This window comes from Drosophila persimilis, unplaced genomic scaffold, assembly GCF_003286085.1.
Source record: "Drosophila persimilis strain 14011-0111.01,24,50 unplaced genomic scaffold, DperRS2 tig00000572-arrow-pilon, whole genome shotgun sequence".
NCBI classification, from domain to species: Eukaryota; Metazoa; Arthropoda; class Insecta; order Diptera; family Drosophilidae; genus Drosophila; species Drosophila persimilis.
In genome coordinates, this window is record NW_020825321.1 from 2,852,910 (window position 1) to 2,876,995 (window position 24,086).

The 24,086-nt window shown below is 45.1% G+C and overlaps 1 protein-coding gene across 9 annotated transcripts in view; it reads left to right on the top strand.

Annotated features, from left to right (window-relative positions):
- LOC6602744 (zinc metalloproteinase-disintegrin-like batroxstatin-3) overlaps nucleotides 1-24,086 on the top strand; it is a 513,201-nt gene that overhangs the window by 145,154 nt on the left and 343,961 nt on the right. For all 9 annotated transcript variants that reach the window (XM_026990249.1, XM_026990250.1, XM_026990252.1 and 6 more), the window contains exons 4-5: nucleotides 9,199-9,255; nucleotides 15,891-15,964. In XM_026990249.1, coding sequence (XP_026846050.1) covers nucleotides 9,199-9,255; nucleotides 15,891-15,964 — 131 coding nt within the window. The remainder of the gene's footprint in view (nucleotides 1-9,198; nucleotides 9,256-15,890; nucleotides 15,965-24,086) is intronic.

Consider the following 24,086-nt stretch of genomic DNA (forward strand, 5'->3'; position numbering starts at 1 on the left):
TGGTGGAGAAGCATATAAAAATGCTCATGTAGCACTTTAGTGGGGGCCGGTTTCGAACTTCTGATTTATACAGGAACGGACCGCAATAGTCCACGCCGGTAACTAAAAATGCACGAGATTCGCTGACTCTGTCCACCGGAAGATCTGCCATTATTTGCTCGAGAGTTCGAGGCTTCACTCTAAAGCATCTGACACACTTTTGGATTACGTGTGCTACGGTCTTTCGGCCACCGATTGGCCAGTACGTTTGACGAATGATGGCTAATAGCGACTGGGGTCCAGCGTGAAGGTGCTTTTCGTGTAAGTGCCGTATCAGAGCAGAAGTGATGGAATGATTCTTGGGCAATATTATGGGATGCCGTGCTTCAAAGTCCAAGGTAGAGTTTTTAAGACGCCCTCCAACTCGAAGCAAACCGCAATCATCTAAAAATGGCGAAAGAGAGGCGATCGAGCTTGAAGCCTTGATGTCCTTTCGCGTTTCCAGGGCTCTTATTTCAGTGGATAGATGAGATTGTTGAGTAAGACGAATAAGCAGTTCGGTTCCCAAACGCAAGTCCTCCACAGTTATTCCAGACTTTCGTCGATGAATGAATTTGCATACATACGCAAAAATTCGTTGCATTTTGGGGAAGGAATTTACAAACTTTGATTCTTCCACCAAATATCTTGACGCGCAGTTTGTAATTAGTATGGTTTTTCGTGCCTCCAAAACCGGCTCTGGAAGAGCAGGTGTACTTGGCCATTGATCCTTACTGGCTGTCAAGTATGTAGGTCCATACTTCCAAAGATGAGAATTGATGAGCTCAGCTGGTAATGATCCTCGAGAAAGCATATCGGCAGGGTTTAGATCAGTTGGCACGTGCAGCCAAGACATTCCAGATGTGAGTTCCTGAATAACAGAAAGTCTATTAGCGACAAATACATTGAAGTTGGATGGTTGATTCTTGATCCAAGCCAAAACGACTGTGGAGTCACACCAGCAATAATAAGAGCACTTGAAGTTCATCAAAGACACTTCATGCATAAGCTGAGCGAGTAGCGCTGCACCACATAATTCCAACTTGGGTATTGTGATAGTCTTCAGTGGCGCTACACGAGATCTGGAAGATAGAAGATTTGCCTTGACTCCATTGTCGCCTTGCGAAACAGCGTAGATGCAAGCTCCATAAGCACTCATGCTGGCATCACAAAATCCATGCATTTCAAGGTTGCTGCTTCGAAGGAAAGATAGGCGCGGGAAAGAAATTTGTTGCATAGAGTCAAACTGCTGAATAAAGTTGATCCAAGTTGTGCGTAAGGAGACTGGCAGACTTTCATCCCAATGAAGCTTTTCTTTCCACAGCTGCTGTAGAAATATTTTTGCTTTAGTAATAACTGGCCCTATAAGTCCGAGTGGATCATAAAATCGTGCAATAGTTGACAATACAACTCGCTTAGTTGGTTTCGAAGGGACTTGATTGGGACAGAATGAAAATAATAGCTCATCCGAAGTGGGATTCCATGCTAAACCTAGCGTCTTGGTTACATCGCTGCCATCAGTAAATTTAACAAATGTTTCCCTATCTTCATGGGGTGTTTGATCGAGTACATATGTATCGTTGGAACACCATTTTCTGATCTTGAAATTTCCTTTGGCTAATAGTCCTGACACCTGGCGAATTATTTCCAGCACCTCATTTGTAGTATCTCCCCCCGTTAGCAAATCATCCACGTAAAAGTCCCGCAGCACAACTTCAGAGCCAATTGGATATGACGAACTCTCGTCTGCCGCTAGTTGGTGCATAGAACGGACGGCCAGAAATGCTGCTGGTTTCGTTCCATAGGTCACGGTATCCAGCTTGAATGTCCTTAGCTCCTCGAGGGGTGAGTCACGCCACAGTATGCACTGCAGAAAACTATCTTGGGGCGAGACACGGACGCATCTATACATTTTACAAATGTCACCAGTCAATGCTATACGAAAGGTACGAAATCGAAGAAGAGTCGTAACTAACTTTGGCTGAATTGTTGGGCCTGACATCAATATATCGTTGAGGGAATATCCTGTAGATGTACAAGCGGATCCGTCGAAAACTACTCGGAGTTTTGTGGTGGTTTTGTCTTCTCTTAAGACGCAGTGATGAGGAAGAAAAAATTTGCATTGTTTAAGTGCGTCACTTTTGACAGGGGACATGTGATTCAAATCGACGTATTCCTTTATAAATGCGGCGTATTGGGCCTTGAGAAGCGGTTTGCGAACCAACTTGCGCTCTAGATTGAGAAATCTGCGATAGGCTTGTTGATAAGAATCTCCAAGAAGACTGTCACTCAGCTTTAAAGGCAATTGAACGCAATATTCGCCACTTGGAAGCCGACCGCAATGTTTTTTGAAATGTTCCTCGCAAGCAATTTCCTCCTTTGTTGCTTCTGTAGCGGGACCGTGGCAGTTTTCCACTTCCCAGAACCTTCGCACTAGCTCATCCAAACCAACGGTAGGCGTTTGACTCAATTCCGTCGAACTAGAGGCAGCTAGGAGCACTGAGCTGCGGGAGTACTGACCTCCACCTGTGACAACCCAGCCGAGACGGGTTTTTTGTATTATAGGAAGTCCCCTCTCCAATTTGATCTGTCCAACGCATAAAATGTCGTAAAATAAGCTGGCTCCAATAAGTACATCGATGCGCTGAGATTTGTTAAAGTGTGGGTCAGCAAGGCTGATATTGGATGGCATTTCCCATTTGGATACATCAAATGAAGAAGCAGGCTGGTTTCCTGTAATACGTGGAGCAACGAGAGCTGTGAGACTCGTGAAGTAATCGGAAGTCCTGGATTGAATGACCAAATTAACTGAACCTTCCGTGTGAAATGCAGAATCAGCGCCGATACCCGATACTGATACCGACCCTTTGGCTCGTTTCAGCTGAAGCCTCTGAGCAAAGCGAGAGGTTATTAAATTAATCTGAGAGCCTGAATCCAGAAGAGCCCGACAAGGAAGAAGATCACCAACTCGACTCTTTATCATAATGACTGTCATGGCTAGAAGCACTACGTCTGAGCTAAGATTCTGAGCAGGAGGCGAGCATGGTGATGAAGCGGCAACAAGAGAACTTGAAAGATTGGGGCCTGGGCATAAGTCTGTCTGAATAGGAGACGTAGTAGCGTTTGCAGGTTCCGTGTTAACTGACGTAGGCAGCGGATTGTTGATATGTAAAAGGGTATGATGCTTTTCACCGCATGTGCGACAAGAGCCTGAACTGCAGGAGGTATTCCGATGTCCCTTCTTCAAACAGTTGAAGCAAACTCTAAGCTTCCTTGCCTCTCTAAGACGCAAAGATGGCGAAAGGTTTCCAAAGCGAGTGCAGCTGTAAATGTTATGCCCTTTATTATCACAGAACACGCATTCCAATACGATTGTATTTGTAGCAACAAGACTGTGTTTTGAATGAGTGATTCGTTTATGTTTTCCAACCTGACTGCTATGGATTTGAATCAACATAGCTTGATCCATGATCTCCATGGCTTGACATCTCCTCTCCAAAAAAGCCGAAAAATGGTCCCATGTTGGTATGACGTTAGGGGGCGACAGCTCCTCCCATTTGGTCCTGGTATCAGAGTCGAGATACTTGTATGTGGAGTGAACGATGATGCATCCAGCTATTTCCTCCATGGTACCCATCGATCTAAGCGCTCTCATGTGAGAATGAAGCTTGTCCGATAAAGTACGTAGCTTTGTAGTTGACCCATCTTCAACCTTCTCATGCCTCAGAATCTCAGCGACGTGTGCCTGAAAGATTAAACGTTTATTATTGAAACGATTGTTTAAAATGTCCAATGCAATATCATAATTGCTCTCCGATACTTCCAAAGAGCGAACAGCCTCCAGGGCAGGTCCATCCAAACATGAGCGCAGGTGCTGGAACTTCTCAATCTTTGATAGAAAGGGCTCCTGATCTATTACTGTGCTAAACATCGAGTAAAAGTCTGCCCACTCAGTATAACCTCCACGGAAAGTGGGAAGTTTAATGTCAGGAATATGATATCGTGACCGTACATTTCCGGAGGCAGTAACGTTGAGCTCGGGTCGTATCGTTGAGTGATGCGGCATGTTCTGGGTAGTCCTGCGGAGTGCTGAGCGAATACGAACTTCGATTTCCATCGCCAAATCCTCAAAATTGTTGCTTAAGTCGCTGCCAATTTCGCTTACATCAAGCTCTTCTAAATAAGAATGAGTAACATTAAATGAGTCGGATATTTTTTCCAAGAATTTTAAATGAACACTTAGCGCATCTTCACTGATTGGGTTGTTTTCATCATTCAATATCGTCTCTCGAAGTGAAACGGCTTTGTTGTATATTGAGAGTGCCTTTAGTTTGTAAAAAGACACCCTGTTTTCCGGCACGTCATTAGACTCATCCATTTTCGACAGGCAGCAGCGAGCAAAGCACAAAGAAGAATCGAAGAACCAACCGTTTGATTTTTTTTGGTATGCAAGCGCAAGTGCAGCGAACCCGAAGCCGCTAATGCACGTAGCTGTATTAGTGCTTGTAAGCAAGCGCGCGACGAAATGGGAACTAACCGCTTCGCGTTCGAACAGTTATGTTTAGCGGATAATTTTCACTGTTTATAATTGTTTATTTCCAAATTGTTACTGACGATCACGTCGGGGTCACCAAATGTTGAGACAACGAGCTTTTTCGCTGACTATGATTGTTCAATAATTTCACAAATTATTAATTTCCGAAAACGTTATAAATTTTATTATAGGTATTTTGTGTGTTGAGGGTGGCCGAAGATGCCAGAGCCTTTTACAATAGTATTAGAGTGACACACTTGGATGAGGCAAGCGAGCCGATCTCGAGCCAAAGTAATAGATTGGGGACAAAAAGGGTCTGTTCTCCAACTATATCAAGCGGTAACTGCTAGAGCAGGCGCAGCTGCTGACGGCTTAGCGACGGCATAGGAAAGAAAAGATAACAAGAGCGAGCATAGATAAGAATAGATGATTAAATGAGAGCATGTTGCTGAGCGAGCATAGATAAAGCTACGCTTACGTTACGTTAGTTTAGTATAATGACCAAAATAGAAAAGAAAGTGAATTGATAGGCAATAAAACAATGGTATAAAATTTACACTCGGGCTTCGCCCGAACAGAATTAAAGGATGATATTTAAGCCGACATTGCCAGAGGTAATCAAGGCTTAACATTGAGTTGATTAGGACATGAACTTAATATATAATAGGATAAAGAAATTTATTCGACTAAATTCTAAATCAATGTACTTGTAGAAATGTGAGGTAATTTTATATTAAGTGCCTGTGGAGATAATGTTTTTTATCCCCGATCGGCCGACTAATTATTTCGAATTAAATGAAACTCGGTGCAGAAATAAAATTACGATATGTACTTTAATGCGTAACATCCAAATTGCAAGTGAAGCTTGCCTGCCCTTTGCATTGCAGCTCCGATCGCTAAGCGCAGCTTCGCTCGGCAGACGTGGGCAGGACGACACAAATCGGAGATGACAAAGAGCGAGCTTGCAGAGAACGCTTCGCAGAGCAAGCAAGCGCAAAGCTTTGACAAACGTTTGAGTTACAAAGACATTATAAACAATCAAAATAAGCGGCTGAGGGCCAAAAATTAGTTGCTGTTTGGCAAGCAGCTAATCGGCTGGGTTCTGCTCCGAACAATGCCTTTAATGAGACTTCGGACGCTGCAGATTCGCGGGGTGAAGCATGTGAACACGACCGTTTCTGCTTAATTCGATATTGCGACTCTCCTCAAGTTTATTACTCGGTCAGGTTGTGCTGCAGCGTATGTTGCTCAACATCGTTATGTTGCTTCAAGTGTGAATACGTATGTACAGATGTTGGGCGGTAACGACTTCATTATCTCTTCCTCTTTAATTTCAGTTTATTTCTGGTTTATCTATTTAGTTCTAACTTCTGTATCGACCGCTGTATCGATATTATGTTATGTAAAGAGTAAAGATTACCTGAGAAAATAAAGATTTTTCAGTGGTCCGAAAACTTATAATCGCGCATTCGTTGTATACAGTTTCGGAAGTCGTTTGTACAATAGAACAAATTTACCAGCGATGTTTTAACACACCTGGCCGCAAACTAAGTCTAATGAAAAATGAATTTTAAATACAAACAGTTTTTTTATGTTGCGAAAATCCAGTTATGTATGTATCTATGTGAAAAAACTTAAACTGGATTAACAACCAGATGAATATAATAATAATTTTTGAAAAACAGTGACATGTTTTTAAAAAAGAGTAATTCTGTATTTAAATACTCAGGCTAATATCAGGAGGATCAGGTAAACCATTTTTTTTTCTCTATCAACTACTATGGTCTCAAAAGCAAACATATTGGAACGAATGGAGATTAAGTAAGATGACTATTGTTGTTGGTTACAAATGAGTGGACTGTATAAATTTGAATAGGTTTTATTTAAAATATTTGATGATAAGATAAAATCGGTGATTAGTTATATGTGAATAGGGGGTTGATTTGCGGCGTTACAGCGATAAGCGGGCGGTTCGTTATTCTTTTTTTTTCTACTAACTTCCATTCCGCAAAAGAAGTCGAGCCAAAAGGGAATTGAAAGATCATGCAATGCGACGGTCCAATGCAAAAAGGTACACATCGATGTATGCGTGTGCAGCTGCGGACTTGAGCTATACGTGTGAGAACGAACAGCTATGTTTTTGACACAAGCAATAACAACACAGCTATGCGCGTAAAAATACTTACTTAAGCGGTGTAATACAATCATGAGCATATGAATAAGGCAGTCGTTACATAAATGAACATTGAACTAAAAACTACGCGACTAATTTCTCACCAGTTGTTATATTATAAATATCCAGTCTTGGCTCGGAGCTGTTTGGAACAACACGTAAAATCCCCAGTTCAATAAAGTCTCTTTATAATAAAAATACTCTCTCGGAAAATACGAACTGTATAAACTTAAGAACTGGTATAGAAGTGTCCATTTAGAGGATGGTTTAATATGTAGAGTTACAAAATGAGCAGTAGAAGAAAGGTTTGAAAGCCGAACTACAACTGCGGTCAAAAGCTGCAATGGAGAAAGCAGGCCTCAATGTCAAGGATTATGAGTTCTTGGATGAGCAAGGCTCCAGGTCGACAGTGGAGGACAGTCAGCCAGTGGCGGAAAATGGCCAATCGATAGCGATGATGCACCAGATGATGTTGCAGATGAAGGGTCAAGTTGACTAACAGCAACAGATGATAATGCAAGTGAAGGATCAGGTAAATGATCAAGGATCAATCAGAGAAATTAGAAGCTATGACAAAAAAATTGAGGAAAAATGGGCCAACGTTGACCTGAAAGGAATTAGCAAAGTGGAAAATCGTCTCAAAGATCGGCTCGAAGACAGATTCCGTCAATTGGAATTGGGTGTTCCTATCAACAACATGACAGCAGCCAAGCCGAAGTTCCCTACACCTAGTTTTGATGGCACAGTAACATTTGGCGTTTTCATGACTCAATTCGAAATGTCACCGTCGAGAAATAATTGAACGGAAGCTGACCGCGCGGCTGCTGTGGTGTTTTCCTTGAAGGGCCGCACTGCTGAGGTGCCATAATCGATTTCTGCCGCAGATAAATTGAATTTCGAGGCTGTTAAGCGTGCCTTGGAGCGTCGATATGGAGGTGAAACATGCGGAAAGTTCATCTCTTGAAACTGAAGGGCAGGGTAGAGCGTTGCGGGGAGTCGCTTCAAGAGTTCGCAACAGACATAGCGACTCTCACGCCTAGCTTAAAATGATGGCGCTACCGACTTTCTGGAGAGATGCAAAATCAATGGTCTTATAGACGGTATGAGGGACTTAGGCACACGCCGCGCAGTGGTTCTGATGTAGAGAACAACTTCTGAGGAAGCGGTCAGTCAAGCATTTACCTGTGAAACATCGCTATTGATATTCCGTCCATCACCAAAAGTGCTTACTGTACAAGCTGAAGTGCATAGCTGCAATCGGCCGAACCCAATGACAAGGAGTATTCAACGCAGCGAAACGAATCATGAAGGCGGTGAAGGTTTTCACAATAACGATTTGGTGCTGTTTATTATAGGCAAATTGGTGTATCGCATTAAAAAAAAAGACAACCGAAGACCGAAACGAAAAGTGATTAATTTCGAGAGACTGGCTCTTTTGACTGACTTTACCGTGGAGGAGACTTGGAACTTCTTCGGGACGAACGAGATTAGGCGGAGGGCAGTGGAACCAAGAGATGAAGTAAGCTGACTATTGTTATCATGCCGGATTATATTAAAAAAATCGAGCCTTGGCTCTGAGTTGTTTGGAACAACACGTTAGATCCCCAGTTCAATAAAGTCTTCCTGTATATTACAAATTATTTCTGTTTTATATTTTCAACACGGCAAATACGAACTGTATGTCGCAGACATAGAGGTCGAATTCGGGCAGTCGAGAACGGCCTATATCAGCATTATTATAAGTGCGAACAGCCATCAAATCGAAATCCCTCGCCAATACTGTGTTCGCGGCATTATTAGCCTGCCATTTCTGCCATTTTAAGGTTTTACGAAAGTCGAGTTGTTTCGAAACAGGGAAACGAATAGACAACATTGCATGTTTGTATGTATGTATGTTTTGGCGCCAAATTGTGCTCAAAACGCCGAACACTTGCTGAGGCTTGCGAATGTTTAACTCGAAATCGATTGTTTAATGGTAATGCAATTTAGATTGATCACGTCGGAGTCAACAAACTGAAGGTGGATACAATGTTTTTTATCCCCAATTCGCCAAATAATTTTTCCGATATAAAAATGTCAATATGTTGAATGGTCTTTAATGACCTCCGATCTCTGAGTTCAGTTTCGCTCGTCCTAGATAAGCAACAAAATAAACTTTGATAATGAACAGCGAGCTTCGAAAGAACTCTTAGAAAAGGCTTGCAGGCCTGAAAGTGTAAAGCTTAAAAACTATAAGAATAACATATGGATTTGTAACCACAAAAATATGCGGCCAGCGTCCAATAATTGGCTGCTTTTTGGCAAGGAGCTAATTGGCGCTTTCACAATTAAAATTAAAATATTAGTTTAAAAAAGAAAGTTGGTTAGGGAGGACTCGTGAGCTTATTTCTGAATAGGACCTCAATTGAATTTGGGTTTGACATCGTCGAGGCTCTGTTTCACACATTTTTTAATGAATTGTATCATTTTGCAGCCGGGACAACGTCCTCGCCCGCATGAAGATACTGGATTCAACAGAGGCAGGACAAAGGTAAGTTCAAACTCTTTAATATTCTAATGAATTCTAACGAAATACAGGAGGCCGATGCCGTATTTTACTGGGAATACTCAGTATTAGTGTGGAATCAAAATAAAACCTAAATTATATTCTAAATAAAACCTCTGGAAATCAGGGACCGTAATCATTATAAGTTATATATTCAAAATTACTTGGTAAAGATTATATTTCAATTTTTTACGTTTTTCTTCACTGATAATCATTATTTTTGAGAACTTTGATAAAAATTAGACTTCATCATTATTATTTAAAGAAAAAAAAAAAATGATTGTCTATGTTTTTTATTTTTTTCGCTTAAAATAAAACTCAACGGGAATTTACGGCTTCTGTGTTAGAATGTTCGCAAATATTATTGCATATCCTTGTTAAGGGACCACAGAGCTACCCCCTGCGCTAAAAAATAAAAAAAATTCGAAATCATGGCGGCAATGTAGAGATTGTACAAAAATAAAGATTTTGGTGCACACAATGTTTTTCTAGGTCCATTAAAAGTAAGAGATTTTTATATTAAAAAAAAAAAAATAATCATTATTTACGGTTCCTGCAAAAAATTATTAATAAATCTCTGTAGCACATGAAGGATTAAGCAGAGGCAATTAAGGTGACCTACAACCACAGATTATGGGGAAAATGGAAAGTCAAGGTGACCAACAGCACCAGAAAGCGGCTCCGAGAATGTGAAGAGCACGATTTCCAAAGGCCGGGCAGTGGCAGAAGAAGTGGGGGACCGATTCCCCCTCCTCCTCGTCGCGGCAACTCCTGCAGAAGTCGTTATGAGGGATTGACAGTCTAGAGGCATGGGTGCCGATCTGCCAGAGTCCCGTAATGGCCCGAGTAACTGCATTGTGCTCTGCTGAGTCTATACAGCTCTGCTGAGCGCTTCTTCGATCGATGTGGCCATTTCAATCTTGAGACCCTACAGGAAACGGTTTGCTGCCATCTCCTATTGGCATTTTGCTCGAACAATTCGTGCGTGAGGAGCCTGCACGTAGCCAGAGGCATCCCTACCTGCTTCCTCTCCGATAGGAGAGGAATCGCAGTACCCTGCCTTGCCAGTTCGTCGGCGGCGTCGTTCCCCTCGATGTCCCTGTTGCCTGGGACCCATATAAGGAAGAGATCTAACTGCTCCGCTATATCGTGCAGAGATCTGCGGCAGTCATTCACAGTCGCTGAGTTCGACGATATTGAGCCTAAAGCTTTAATAGCTGCTGCTTTAATAGCTTTAAGGCTGGACACCATACCACCACTCCATAGAGCATGATCGGTCCTATGATGGCGGTGTAAAGCCACCGAACTATATAGGGGGTCAGGTCATTCCCCATTTTAGTCCGATGGCTTTCCTGCAAGTATAGAGGGCCACTGTGGCCTTCTTTACTCTATCCTCTATACTCAATTTCCAGTCGAGCTTTCTATCGAGGATAAGGCCAAGATACTCGGTTGTGTTGCTGAAGACCAGCGCTTCCTCACATAGCTTTGGGGGAATCAGTGCCGGAACTTTGTACTCCCTAGTAAAGAGCACCAGTTCCGTCTTAGACGGGTTGACGCTTAGACCGTATTTGTCTGCAAATTTTGACATTTTCATGAGTGTGCTTGTCAGGCAGTCACACAGCGTCTGCGGAAATTTACCGGAGAATTTACCGGCAGCCACCCCCCTCTATCTCCCGCAGCAGTTCGTTCACTGCCACGTTCCATAGGAGGGGCGAGAGGACTCCGCCCTGCGGCGTGCCTACACTGACAAATCTGGTGGAGGTTGACGTCCTCAGTGATGCCTCAACCGTCTTGCATTGTTGCATCTGATCGATCAGGCTCACCGTCCGGGAGTCAACCCCCAGGTCCGTCAGTGCACCCGTGATGGCGGTCGGGAGGATGTTATTAAAGGCGCCTTCTATGTCGAGGAAGGCTACCAGGGTGGACTGCTTACAGTGGAGGGACGCTTCTATGGTCGATGTGATCGTGTGTAGGACCGTTTCGGTGGATCTTCCTTTCCGATAGGTATGCTGGGAGTCTGAGATTAGACTAGGCGGAATATTCACCGTGAGATGCATCCCCAAAAGCCGTTCCATCGTCCAGCCAGTTAGTGGCTTTTTGTCTAGCGTGAATCAGATTGGGCAGGGATGATGCCATCTGGTCCCGCAGACTTGTATGGTTTGAAGCTTCTGATTGCCCAGGAAATGTTCTCCTGGTTTAGCAGGTTCATGATATCACTTGAGGCAACGGAAGGAGCCGCGATGTAGTGTGGTCTGTTTTCATCGCAGCCGGGAAAAAGTGGGTGTTAAGGAGAAGATTTAGCGACTCATTGCTGGACGTTGTCCACGATTGGTCGGCATTCTTCAGGTAGCCCAGAGTGGGTGTAGTCTTCGAGAGAACTTTGCGCAAGCGCGAGGCTTCCGAGTTGTTCTCAATGTCGCTACAGAACTTACGCCATGAGGCGCGTTTGGCTTTCCTCAGTTCTTTATTATAAGTTGACAGACTGCCCTTGTATTCGGTCCAGTTCCGCTCAACGTTCTCAGCCTTGTCTGTGTGAAAGAGTATCCGGGAGGCTTTCCGGAGTTCTCCCAGTTTAGGAGTCCCCCATTCAGGTTTCTTCCGGCCTCTGCTCTTGCCGGAGGGGCAGGATTTATCGAGCGCCTCATTGCAGGCGTCGGTAAATAGTTTAACAAGATGAGTCGTGGCTTCCCCAGAAATCTCCTCCTCAGGTGGAGTCTCAGGGAGAACACGACAGAGGTGGTCTGAGTACCAAGTCCAGTTTGTCAGCCTGATGTTCCGGAGTTGAGCTGGTCTCGGTAGTGAAAAAGAGAATACGGTTTCCACGTACCTGTGGTCCGAGAAGGAGTGCTCTTCCAGGACCCTCCAGGATACGATATTCCCAAATATCTCATGAGAGGCAAGTGTGAGGTCCAGGACCTCCTTGCGGTTTTTAATAATGAGGGTGGGATCCCTCCCCCTATTTAATAGGACCATCTGAGTGGTCAGTAAATAGTTGAAGAGGTACTCACCTCTTTCGTTAGTGTCAGTGCTTCCCCACTGGCAGTGGTGTGCATTGTCGTCGTACCCTACGATTAGGCCGGTGTCCTTGGCCTCGAAGTCTGTGATTAGGGCCCTGAGCGCCTGTGGAGGGGGGTCCAGTTGGTCGTGACCCATGTACGTGAAGCAGATTCTCAGTGAGCACCCCTGGCCTTCGAGGCTCACTGCTGTTTGGTCTTCATTGCTGAAATTTAAGAGCAAAAAAAAATGCGAATCTCTTTTTGCAAGAATGCAGGTGCGAGTTTTACCTGCGGTATCAGCTACGTATGGCTTGTAGTCTGAAGTTGTCAGACCGGAGACACTGTTTCCGAGCATCCAGGGCTCCTGAATGAGGACTATGTCAGCTCCACCCTTGGCCAGGTGGAGCAGTAGAGCAGCGCATCCTGCCTTACAATGGTGGAGGTTTATCTGCAGGAGCGTCAATGACATTCCAGAGGCTCACCTCCACCATTGTTGTTTCTAGATCGCTGTCGGGGGACTCCGGCTCCTCCCCGACAAAGATATGGCTGAGACCTCTGGCTAGGTCGCTCTCGTCGAACGCGTAGTCGTCCAAGATGTCGTCCGACATCATGGACGCCGCATCCGATGCCGGGTTGTCCTCCTCACACGAGGCCCCCTCTTTCAGGATCTCCGGCAGCCCCGGGTCTGGCTCGACCTCTGCTTGCCTGCTCTTGCGATCCGACTTGTAGGTGGATGGTGATCTTTTTATATCCGTAGTCGACCACACCGTCCGTCTTCGCGAGGGGCTCTAGCGACTCCTCATTGAGGACGAGGATTATCTGGCGCCTCTGCCCCTGGATATCCTCTACTTTGGCCACCTTCCAGTCGGCTGTGGGAAGGTGGGGCTGCAACCCGGAGTATTTTCTCAGGTTCTAGAGGTTTAGCCGAGACCCATGCTCTGGCTCTCGGACGACTGGGGACATCCTACCATCTCACGGCCTCCAGTTTCGCCCCTGCATAGACCTCTTTTAGAGCAGTTCCTGTAGGAACCGGTCCTGGAGTTCGTTCTCCACCAGGTGCCAGTTGTCGCGAGGGACATGGCCGTCCTCGGCGCCCCTGTCCAGGACACCGATCAGGGTTTTGCCCCTCGCCACCTCAGCGAACGATCGGTTCGTGAGGGGGGTCTTCACTTGTCTTGCTGGGCTTGGCCTGGCTGATTAGCGGGGTCCTCCGCTGAGCGTTGCCGCTTGTTGGGGGCCTTGGCTGCGCCCTTTCCGGCTTTGGCTGGCTGGAACAGTGGCAGGGTTCAGGAGGCCCACAGCCTCTGCTCCTTTCCTTCTGCCGACGCCGTGAAGTTCGGGTCCTCGTTGAAAGCCGCTCGTCTCCTGTCCTGGTACGACGGCTTTCCTCCCCGTGGCGCAGAGACGCTGCCCGCCGGGGCTCCCATGGGTTCCTCGGTCCCGGTGCGCTTACCAGCCGCGATTACGGTCTGCTTCGATTATCCGATTCGCCCTTAGAGCCACCCGACTTGGAAGGACTCGATTGGCTTTTCGGGCCCCCCCTCGCTGCGGCTGCTGCCTGCAGACGGTGGACCGACTTAGTCTCCTTCCCCGTCTTCTTTGGACTTGGTTTCCCAGGCGTCGGTGTAGAGGGATTGGCTTGTCCCTCTGATGCTTTAAGAGGAATACCGAGCTCCTTTGCGGTGTCTTTGCTTTTGAAATGTTTGTTGTTTGTTGTTCCCACGAGTAGGCGGGAAGGGGTTGGTCACCCGAGGCATAGCCCGCTTGCCCCGGGAAGCTTAATTTAAACTGGACGTCGGCAGGTATCCAGAGTCCGCATATTAGCGACCGGCACCCCCCCGGCCATGCATCCCTCGGCATATAACAGTGTCACCTTGGATTGGGGTAATTTCACAGAGAGTTTTCTTCTCTCCGCCCGACTACCATTAGCCAGCATCCTGGCAGAGACATGACCGTACCAGGACCTGTTTCCAGCCGCCCTCACGGGGAGAGTATAGTCGCACTTCCACCGGTGTGTACAGTTACGGCGGGTGACGGTTCGCTCGCAACCCTCTGTGTTTTAGGGGTGTGGGACCCAAGCCGCACCGGGTATTCCTCACCGGAGTTTCTGCTCCTCAATTCCGAGCTTACAGTTGTGCGAGCCGACCCGCCATCCGCTTATCCTCCTGTAGCACCCGATGGCTGACGGCTTAAAGTGAAGCTAAATCACAATGGTTTGCAGCTTTGGCAAAATATATGGAAGAAAAAATGGAATAATGTAATTGTAGCTGTGTTATCATATAAATTTCCGAAATACTCTTCTGCTAACTATGACAGCACAACAATATTTGGCGTTGATCTTGGTCCGTTGATCCTTGACTAAGATGCTGCTGAGGTGCTGCAAAACATTCCTAGCGCGGATAAATTATATTATGAGGCTGTTAAGCATTGCCTGGTGCATCGATACGGAGGTGAGAACATACGAGAAGTTCATCGCCTGCAGGTGAAGGAAGGGTAAAACGTTGCGGAGAGTACCTTCAAGAGTTCGTGACGGACATAGAGCTTACAACGATGCGCCAGCCGATTTTAGAGAAAGTTAAAAAATTTCATGCAAATTAGGACGTTCCAAGAAGCAGTCAGACAGTCTTTATATGCCGTTTTTGATATGCCGTCTATAAAAATAATATAAAAAAAATAAATTTTATCCCCAAGTAGCCGAATACTTATTCCGATTAAATAAGAGGACAGCGCAAAAATAAAATTACGATTTGTTGTTTATTGAGTGATATCCATAATGTAAGCGAAGTTTGCTTGTCCGTTACATGCCTGAATTGCCGCTCCGATTGCTGAGCGCATCTTCGCTCGGCATACATAGATAAGCAGACGCAAAGCGTAGATAGCGAAGTGTGAGCTTCGAGAGAACGCTCAACAGGGCAAGCAAAAGCGACGCTTTAACGAACATACATATGAGTGACATTGAAATTAGTAACAAACAAAATAAACGGCTGAAGGCCAAAAATTCCGTGCTATTTGGCAAGAAGTTAATCGTCGGGGTCCGCTCCGAACAACGTTAATCGACGAAAATTCATATCTTACAAGCCAAGATGAATCATGGTAATCAAATAACAAGAAAACAAGTATGTTAGTATTCAATGGAAAATGCTACAAAAAATAGGGCATATGGCAACAAAATCATGTTGTCGAGATTTTGAAACATTACTACCATTACTACATTACTACTATCATGTAGAAGAAGCTTAGTTCAAATGTGGAGACTAGCAATGGGAAACGAGTGCAATGGAGTAACAATGGGATAGCAATCATCTCTAAATATATTATTATATTGTAGTTAAAGCTTACCGTCTGTAAAATATTAGTCTTTCAAATGCAAAATTTAACACGTTTTTAAGGAACTTTTTAAAATATCTACTTTAAAAACTCAGGAAAAGTCTAAATAAATAAATTTGATTTCGAATATAATCAATAATCTATAGGATATCATAAACTGATTGGACACAAAACAAATGTTTAAAAAAAGTCATTTTTTATGAATAAAAATTCGGCGCTCCGACTTTAGCATTGTTTTTAGAACGGTTATTGGCACTTGCATCAATTAATAATGATACGATTTCTTATAACTTGCAGAAACATTTTCATCGCACGTCGCTGCTAATCAAGGCTTTTAATCATAAATTTCGCCTGGACTTGGAGCTTAACTCGTAAGTTACTATTAACCATTAGGTGAAATATGTACCAATATAAAAAAATTAAAAAATTAGTACAGTATAAAGAAGTTGTTTGTGGTAACACTATAGTAGTACTACTACCTTACCACACAGAAGTCTTGAAACCCGATCTTTGTCATACAGAAGGAATTTTTCGAAGCTTGTGAAAGTCCTGCAGATCGATCGCTCCTAAGTATGTACACTACATATCTGATTCAAAATATGATATATTATGATATCGTACAGCTCAGTATACTCTATTATATATGTAGGCTGGGTATTGCACATTGCGATATTCTCTGACACACGAGCAGCTATTAAAACATTTTTCTCATTTTCGTCAAACTCAACTACTGTGAATGACTGCTGTAGTTCTCTTAGTAAGGTCGATGATCAGTTGGATCTATTCCTAATATGGGTCAACGGACACAAGGAAATGGAGCAAAGTTATATAGACTCAGTAGGCCGCGTTACTTGTCAGCTCTCCGAACCATTACGGGACGCCAACCGGCTGTCAATCCCTCATAACGACTTCTGACGAAGCTGTCGGGAAGAGGAAGAAGAGAAGTTACTTCCCCATATCTTCTGGTCGTTTCTTTTTTACCGTCAAACCCCAGATAGGCTCTGCCGCAAGACGCGGACGCGTTTACGAAAATATGGATGATAGACTAATAACACTATGCAACAAAACTTAACTTTTTTCCGCTGTGAACCAAACCAACTTTTTTTAATAGATTTGGAGCCTTACATTTTTTTTTTTTTAGTTTTTTTTTTACATTTAGGCTATACATAACTTAAGTATATTAAGCTTGATTGTATTGAATAAATGTTTAATGTGCTATAATCGGACCCCAGTACTTTTTAGCTTAACCATCTGAAAAATATTTAGATTTCAAGTTACATTTTGATACATTTTTTCGGTATTTTTTCTGAAAATTTTGACTTTGAAAACTCGGTAAAAGTAAAAAAAAATTAATTTTGTTTGTGTTTTCATATTTTTCTTTATTGACTGGTATAATCTATGAATAAAAAGCTAAAGTGCAGCCGTTTGACAAAACCTCAAATTTCGTTACGTTCCATCCTAAATGCAATTTTAGAGTTAAAAACTGTTAAAAATACAATAGTTCGGTATTTCTTATAAAAAAAAGGTCATATTTCGAGGGAAGGTATTCAACAGTAAAATTCAAATCACAAATATTATTATTATTATTATTAATTATTGAAGACGAGGACGTAAATTAGTAGTTGGTAAAATGTGATAGAGGGAATAATCTGATCGCGATAACTCTTTATGTTGACAATGATGATGTCGAAACATCTATAAAACGTTTCATTTTAAAAGCAAAACACATTTGAATACGTTTCTTGCAAACAGGTTATCTGATTTTGTAACATCTTATTCTGCAAAATTTTCCGATCGCAAGGCTTTTTAACTTCAGAATGGCATAATAATGAAGACTATTAAACTGCTTTAAAAATATTTAAAAACTACAAATTGGTTTACAATTCAGACTAGCGAGCTGTTAAACTTAAAAAAGACTATAATCAAATACTCACCAAAAAAGTGGATGAGTTTTAGAAGTTTCTAAACGTGGCAAGAAAATATTCTAGTCAATATCCATTAAATAATACAAATTCCTATATTAAATACAAATTGAAGTGTTAACTGGCTTGTCTTAAACATAAAACTATTTATTCGAATCAGAGCGAATGGGAGGAGCCATGGGTCAAATATTGTATCTTTATACCCGGTACTCAAAATGAGTATTGCGGTATATTAGATTTGTGGTGAAAATGGATGTATGTAATGTCCAAAAGAAAGCGTTTCCGACCCCATAAAGTATATACATATATTCTTGATCAGCATCTTGATCACCGCGTCGATTTAGCCCTGTCTGTCTGTCCGTCTGTCCGTTCCTATTAGCGTATAGTGCATCGTTGCTCTACAACAACATTTTACATCCGGACTTCTGTGATATGTCGCTGTTACAAGAATATTTCAAAACTTTGCCCCGCCCACTTCCGCCTTCACAAAGGTCAAAAATCTGTGGCACCCACAATTTCAAAGATACGAAAAAACAGAAAAAGCAGAATCGTAGAGGATGACTGTATCTTCTAAAGTGCAAAATCTGAACCAGATCGTATAATTATTATAGCCAGAATCAAGAAAACAATTTCATTCTCTCACGCTCTGTCTCTTTCTAACACACAGGTTTTATGGTCGGTACTGCCGCGCCGGGCAACGCCTCCAAATCTGGGGCCGTACGTTTGATAAGCCTCCCGTGTTCAATACGCCTCCCGTGGTTTTGTTCTTTAAATCGGTTTTATTCATTTGTTTGTTTCACTTATTTATTCATTTACAATGTCGGGCGGGTGTTAAACTACGAGAGCTAGCGCTAAAAAACTTGTACCGCTTCAGTGCTTTTTCTGCTGCCTTTTGTTTTCGTTCTTCCTTCTTCCTGCCTTTGTCTGCCCTTCGCCCTAATTAACCCTTTGCTCAGCGCTGTTAATGTTTGTGCTGTTAACGCAGTGATATTCAGGGCTGTTAGGCGCAGTGATATTCAGGACTGTTAGGCGCAGTGATATTTAGAGCTGCCGCTGCGGTTTCTGCCGTAACATTCCCCCCTTCGCAAACTTCGTCGCTTGTCGTGATGTTTTCCAAACTTCTGGTTACGCCTTGATCCATTAGTGGGTTCGTTGTCCTCACGTCTAACTTGGCCAGTTTAACTATTGGCCGAGTTAGCAGTCCAGATGCGGTGCGGATTACCGCGCTTCGGGCGATCCCGTCCTTGGCTACTCGAAGGTCCATGATGACGCCTTTCCTTCACTGCACCTTGGGGCTTGTTTCGTCCGCTAGAACCACGACGTCTCCGAGTTGGATAGGGTTGGTTGGGGTTCCATGCCATTTGGTTCGTGTCGTCAGGCACGGTAGGTACTCCTTCAGCCATCGTTTTCTGAAGCTGTCCACGATCTGCCCTGCAATGCGAAAACTCTTACCAAGCATAGCTCCTATTGCGCTGCCGTCGCTCTTTGCTGCCATCGAGCTGGTCTCTGCTCTCAGAAAGTGATTCGGTGTAAGTACGTCGGCTTCCGGACACTCCAACGGCACGTAAGTCAGGGGTCGGGAATTTAGCATATTTTCTATCTTTGCTAGTGCTGTTCTCAGCACTGGTTCTTGTACGTGCGTCTCCTCTAATATTTCGGCTAGTATGGATTTCACCGATCTGATCATTCTTTCCCACGCACCTCCCATGTGGGGTGCTCCTGGGGGTATGAAGGACCATTCTAATTGCGGGTACTTGGTTTCCAGTTCGTTCGGTAGAATTCTTTCAATTTCTTCTCGTAGTAGGCGGCTGGCTCCTCGGAAGTTCGTCCCGTTGTCCGACACGATTCTCTTGGGGACTCCTCGACGGGCTACGAACATTTCCAATGTTAGCATGAAGGCGTCTGTTGACAGGGAGTTTGCCAGCTCGATGTGTACTGCTCGCACAGTGAGGCACGTGAATAGTACTCCCCATCGTTTCTCGCGTCTTCCTACGTTTACCTCCAGTGGTCCGAAGTAGTCGATACCTGTGTTTGTGAATGGCAATTCGTTGATTGCTAGCCTCTCTGGTGGTAGGCTTCCCATCTCCGGTGCCTCTGGAAGCGCTCTTTTCTTGCGACATCTTTGGCAGGTTTTCGCTACGGCGCGAACTCTTGCTCGCAGTCCTGGTATGTGGTACAATTGTCGCATCTCGTTGACGACGATCTCAGTAAGCTGATGCTGAAACTTCCGATGGAAATAATCAATGAGAAGATTAGTGACGTTATGTCCTCCGGGTAGAATTACTGGCCGTTTCAGGTTCCTCGTTATGCCGATCGACTTATCTATGCGGCCGCGTATTCTCAGTACGCCTGTTTCATCGAGGTACGGCGATAATTTGTAGATCGAACTTTTCTTACTCACGATTCTTCCTTGTCGTAGAAGAGCCGTTTCTTCAGAGTAAGCCTCTTCTTGTACCATCCGGTATATAACAATGTTGACATCTTCCATGTTGCGAAAGCGTGCGGCTAAATTTGCCTCCTCTGATGCGAAATCTCTTTTGCGTATTTTGTCCAGAAATCTCATCACGCATCTCAGGGCTCCCGTGAACTTTTCCCATTTGCTAAAGCGACATACATTTGGGATTATGCTACTCAGCTTTGATGGTGGTTTCGGCGTATCTGTCCATTCGTGTACGTGTATCCGTTCCAGATTACTCGAGTCGAGCTGTGTAGTTGGCCAGTGTTCTTCCTCGTCAAATAGGAACGGCGGACCGGAGAACCATCTCGCTTCCGGTTGGAAACTCGACTCTTTGGTCCACTTCGTTCCATCGTCTGCTACGTTCAGAGCGGATGGAACCCATTTCCATTCTGATATGTCCGAGGTTTCCAAGATCTCTCCAATTCGGAGCGCGACGAACTGATGGTACTTTCGGGCGTCTGAACATATCCAATACAACACGTTCTTGGAGTCGGTCCAAAAAACACGTCGCTTGACCTCGACGGAGAGCTCCTGTGTTATGAGTTTAGCTAGTCGTAGGCCGAGGATCGCTGCCATAAGCTCCATCCTGGGAATCGAAATTGGTTTCAATGGTGCTACTCTTGTCTTGGATGCGAGTAGTGTGCATCTGACTTCTCCTCTTTGTTCGATCCTTATGTAGGCGACGGCTGCAAAGGCGTTTATACTCGCGTCTGTAAAGATGTGTAATTGGATATTAGATGTTTCTTTCGTTAGACCGAGATATCGTGGAACCCTTAATTCTTCGATGTTTTGTAGTTGCCGTGCCCATATCATCCAACGTTGACGTTCGCTTTCTTCGACCTGTTCATCCCAGCCTACGGCCGACCTCCACACGTCCTGCAGTATTATCTTTGCCTGTATAATATAGAACCCCAGTAGTCCTAAGGGATCGAAGATGGTCATGACTGTACGTAGAATTGACCGCTTCGTCACAGTTTTCGCTTCGTCGTATATGTCATTCGGAAACTTATTGACGAAGGTGAAGTAATCATTCCTTGGATGCCACCACATGCCAAGCACTCGTTCTCGTCTTGTTGAGTCCGTCATCTCAATGGGTCGTTCTTGATGATCTCCATCTCCTGAGAGCGCTCTCATCACAGTGCTCGAGTTAGATATCCATCCTCTCATCTCGAAGCCTCCTTCTTTGTGTATGTTCCTCACTGCCAGCGCTAGACGGACCATTTCGTCTTCTGAGTCACAGCTTTGGAGCCAGTCATCTACAAAGGTGTTGCGAAGTATGGCCTCTACTTCCTCTCTTTGTTCCTCGATGAACCTTTCAGCGTTCCTATCTCTCACGTAGGTCGCTGCTGCTGGGGAACAAGAAGCACCAAAGGTCATTACGCTCATTACGTACCTATCCGGTTCTCGACTGGTGTCACCGTATCTCCAGAGAAACTGCTGTGAGCTTTGATCCTCCGAACGTATCCTAACCTGGTGAAACATTTCTCTAATATCTCCGCAGATGCCAATAGACTTCTCTCGAAAGCGCGATATTACTCCTACCAGCGATGGCAATTGGTCGGGGCCCTTTAGTAGCATTGAATTAAGAGCGATGCCTTCCACTTTGGCTGCTGCATCCCATACGAGTCTTAATTTGCCTTTGTTCGGGTTCTTAGTCACGAATACGGGCAGATACCAGGAGCGTTTGCCTTCGACCATTTCATCTTTTTCCAGTTTTCGGACGTAGCCGATGTCTTCGTACCTCTTAATCTGTTCGTTTACGAACTCTCGTAGCACCTTATCGCGTGTCATACGAGATTCTAGGCACCGAAGTCGTCGCATTGCCATCTCTCTGGAGGAAGGAAGTTCCACGTTGTCGTACCGCCAGAGGAGTCCTGTCTCCCATCTCTTCATTTCGCTGCTAAACCTCGTGCAATTTTCCAGTATTGTTTTTGCTCTTTCGTCCTCTTTGGACCTGAGTGTGCTCTTCGCCATGTTTATGCCAACCGCGTCTAATGAGAAACTCTCTTTTACAAGAGTGTCCAGCTGTGGGTGTTTATTACATTCGCATACGTGCATTACCCGCGGACTCGCTGGCCCGTCGCCCTTTCTGCGGCCATAAACAGACCACCCCAACCTGGACTTGGCGGCGATAAATTCGGAATTCTCGCGTTCTTTGACGGTCAGTGGCACTCCAAGTTTCACGTTGTCCAATCCGATGATCAATGACGCTCTCACGTCCTTGTAGCTGAGTATCGGTAGCTTTTCCAGGTGCGAATGGGATTTTAGGATTGAGTCGTCCAGCGTCTGCTTCGGCAGATCCAGGTTTTTTACTGTTCTCACGTTTTGAAGCGTGAATCTGCGAGCCACATTGTCCCTTGGAGAGATCGCTAGGCTTATCCATTTGGATTGAGATTCTCTCTGCGTGATGTCTCCAGTCCAGCGTAGGCATAGCTCGTCCGAGGGGCCATCGATACCTAGTTTTTCCGTTATCTCCGTCTCGATTAGGGTACAGGCGGATCCTTCGTCTATCAGTGCGAACACTTGCATTTGGCCGTTCGGTCCATACAATGTTAAGGCGACGTATCTAAACAACGCAGCTTCGTTCTGCATCGTGTGCAGTACCGTAGTGCTTTCCTTCGGTCTATTCTCTACCCTAGAGCTTTGCTGGTTACTGTTGTGGAGGAGAAAATGGTGCTTTCTCGAGCAGCCGTCGACGGAACATACTCTTGTTGACTTACAGTGCCTTATAAAGTGTTTGCCAAGGCACCTCCAGCATAGCTTATTTTCTCTGACGAAGTTCCATCTACCTGGCCCTTCTAGCTCCAGGAACTGCTTACAGTCCTCCAATTTGTGGGCCCCATTGCACCTACGGCAGGGCGGTTGTGCGCTGCTATCATTGTGCACCATAAGCCGGATTCTTGGGTTCTTCTCCTTCGTGCAGACTTCTTTCTCGGGTGCCACTGGCATCACGGTGCTTGCGCACGATGCGACTCGGAATAGCCAATCGTCGAAAACAGCGATATTTACTCTCGGAAGTCCAGCGCTTTGTCTGGCCCAATCCAGTTTCAAGTCGAATGGGAGTTTCTCCACAAGGTCGCGAAGTAACATTGGGTCGTTCAGATAGGCGGACAGTCCTATCGCGTCAACAGTAGCGCGATAATTTTGCACCGACAGCGCCAGGCGCACTAAGCTTTCGATGCTGCTCGATTTCACGGACGGCTCCATTCTTAGCTTCGTCTGCAGGGTGTGATATATGGCCTCTGGTCGGCCGTATAGCATTCGAAGAGTCTCGATGGCTAGTCGAACTGTTGCGGGCATCATTAATTTTCCTCGTACTGCTTCCAAAGCAGCACCTTTCAGGCACCTTTGCAGCCTCATGAGATTCTCTTGATCGCTGAGTCCGCAGCGTTCTGTAGATTGCTCGAAGTTTACTATGAACATGGGCCATTCCTCGGGGTTTCCAGAAAAGCATGGTAGATCCTTGTTGATGACTTGTCTTGCGGCTATCTGGGATGCTGTCAAGCATCTCTCCGCCCCCGCTGGCGCGACCGCTTGATTACTCCCGTACGCGTACGGGTCCGAAATATTTCGACTCGTACTTGGGTAATACTGTGCAGTCGGGGCGCGAATGAAGGGGTTTTGCCCATGCAGGTTGGTACCCAGCGCCGGTGCGGCCATTGGATGCCACGTAGCGCCGACTGGCATTGTCTCGTTCGGATTCAGCCCAGTAGGCATTCCAGTCCGCGTGGCTTCCGTGGGTCCTGACGTGTGGACTCCGGTCCAGTTGGGAACTGCTCTGTCCCAGCCTCCGTTGATTACCGTGGAGCTCATGAGGCCTCCTGCTTGAGGCAGTCTGGAATGCGTCGGGATGGAGCGCATTCCCTCGAAGGCCGTGGCGAACGTCGGCCTTCCTAATGCATCCGCTCTCTGCTGAGCGAACGTTTCCCAGCTATCTAAAAGGCTCGTTCTTGGTGAGAAGGCTTGATCCACCCCTCCTCCTTGGTTGGTATGCTCTGGTGCTTGATGGCTCGTTGGGGCTGTGGTGGACACGTTAGGTGTGGCCGTTGTTGCCGCCGAGATCACATCTATATATGTATCCCTAACGCGATGAGTTTCCCTTGCACCTCCCTC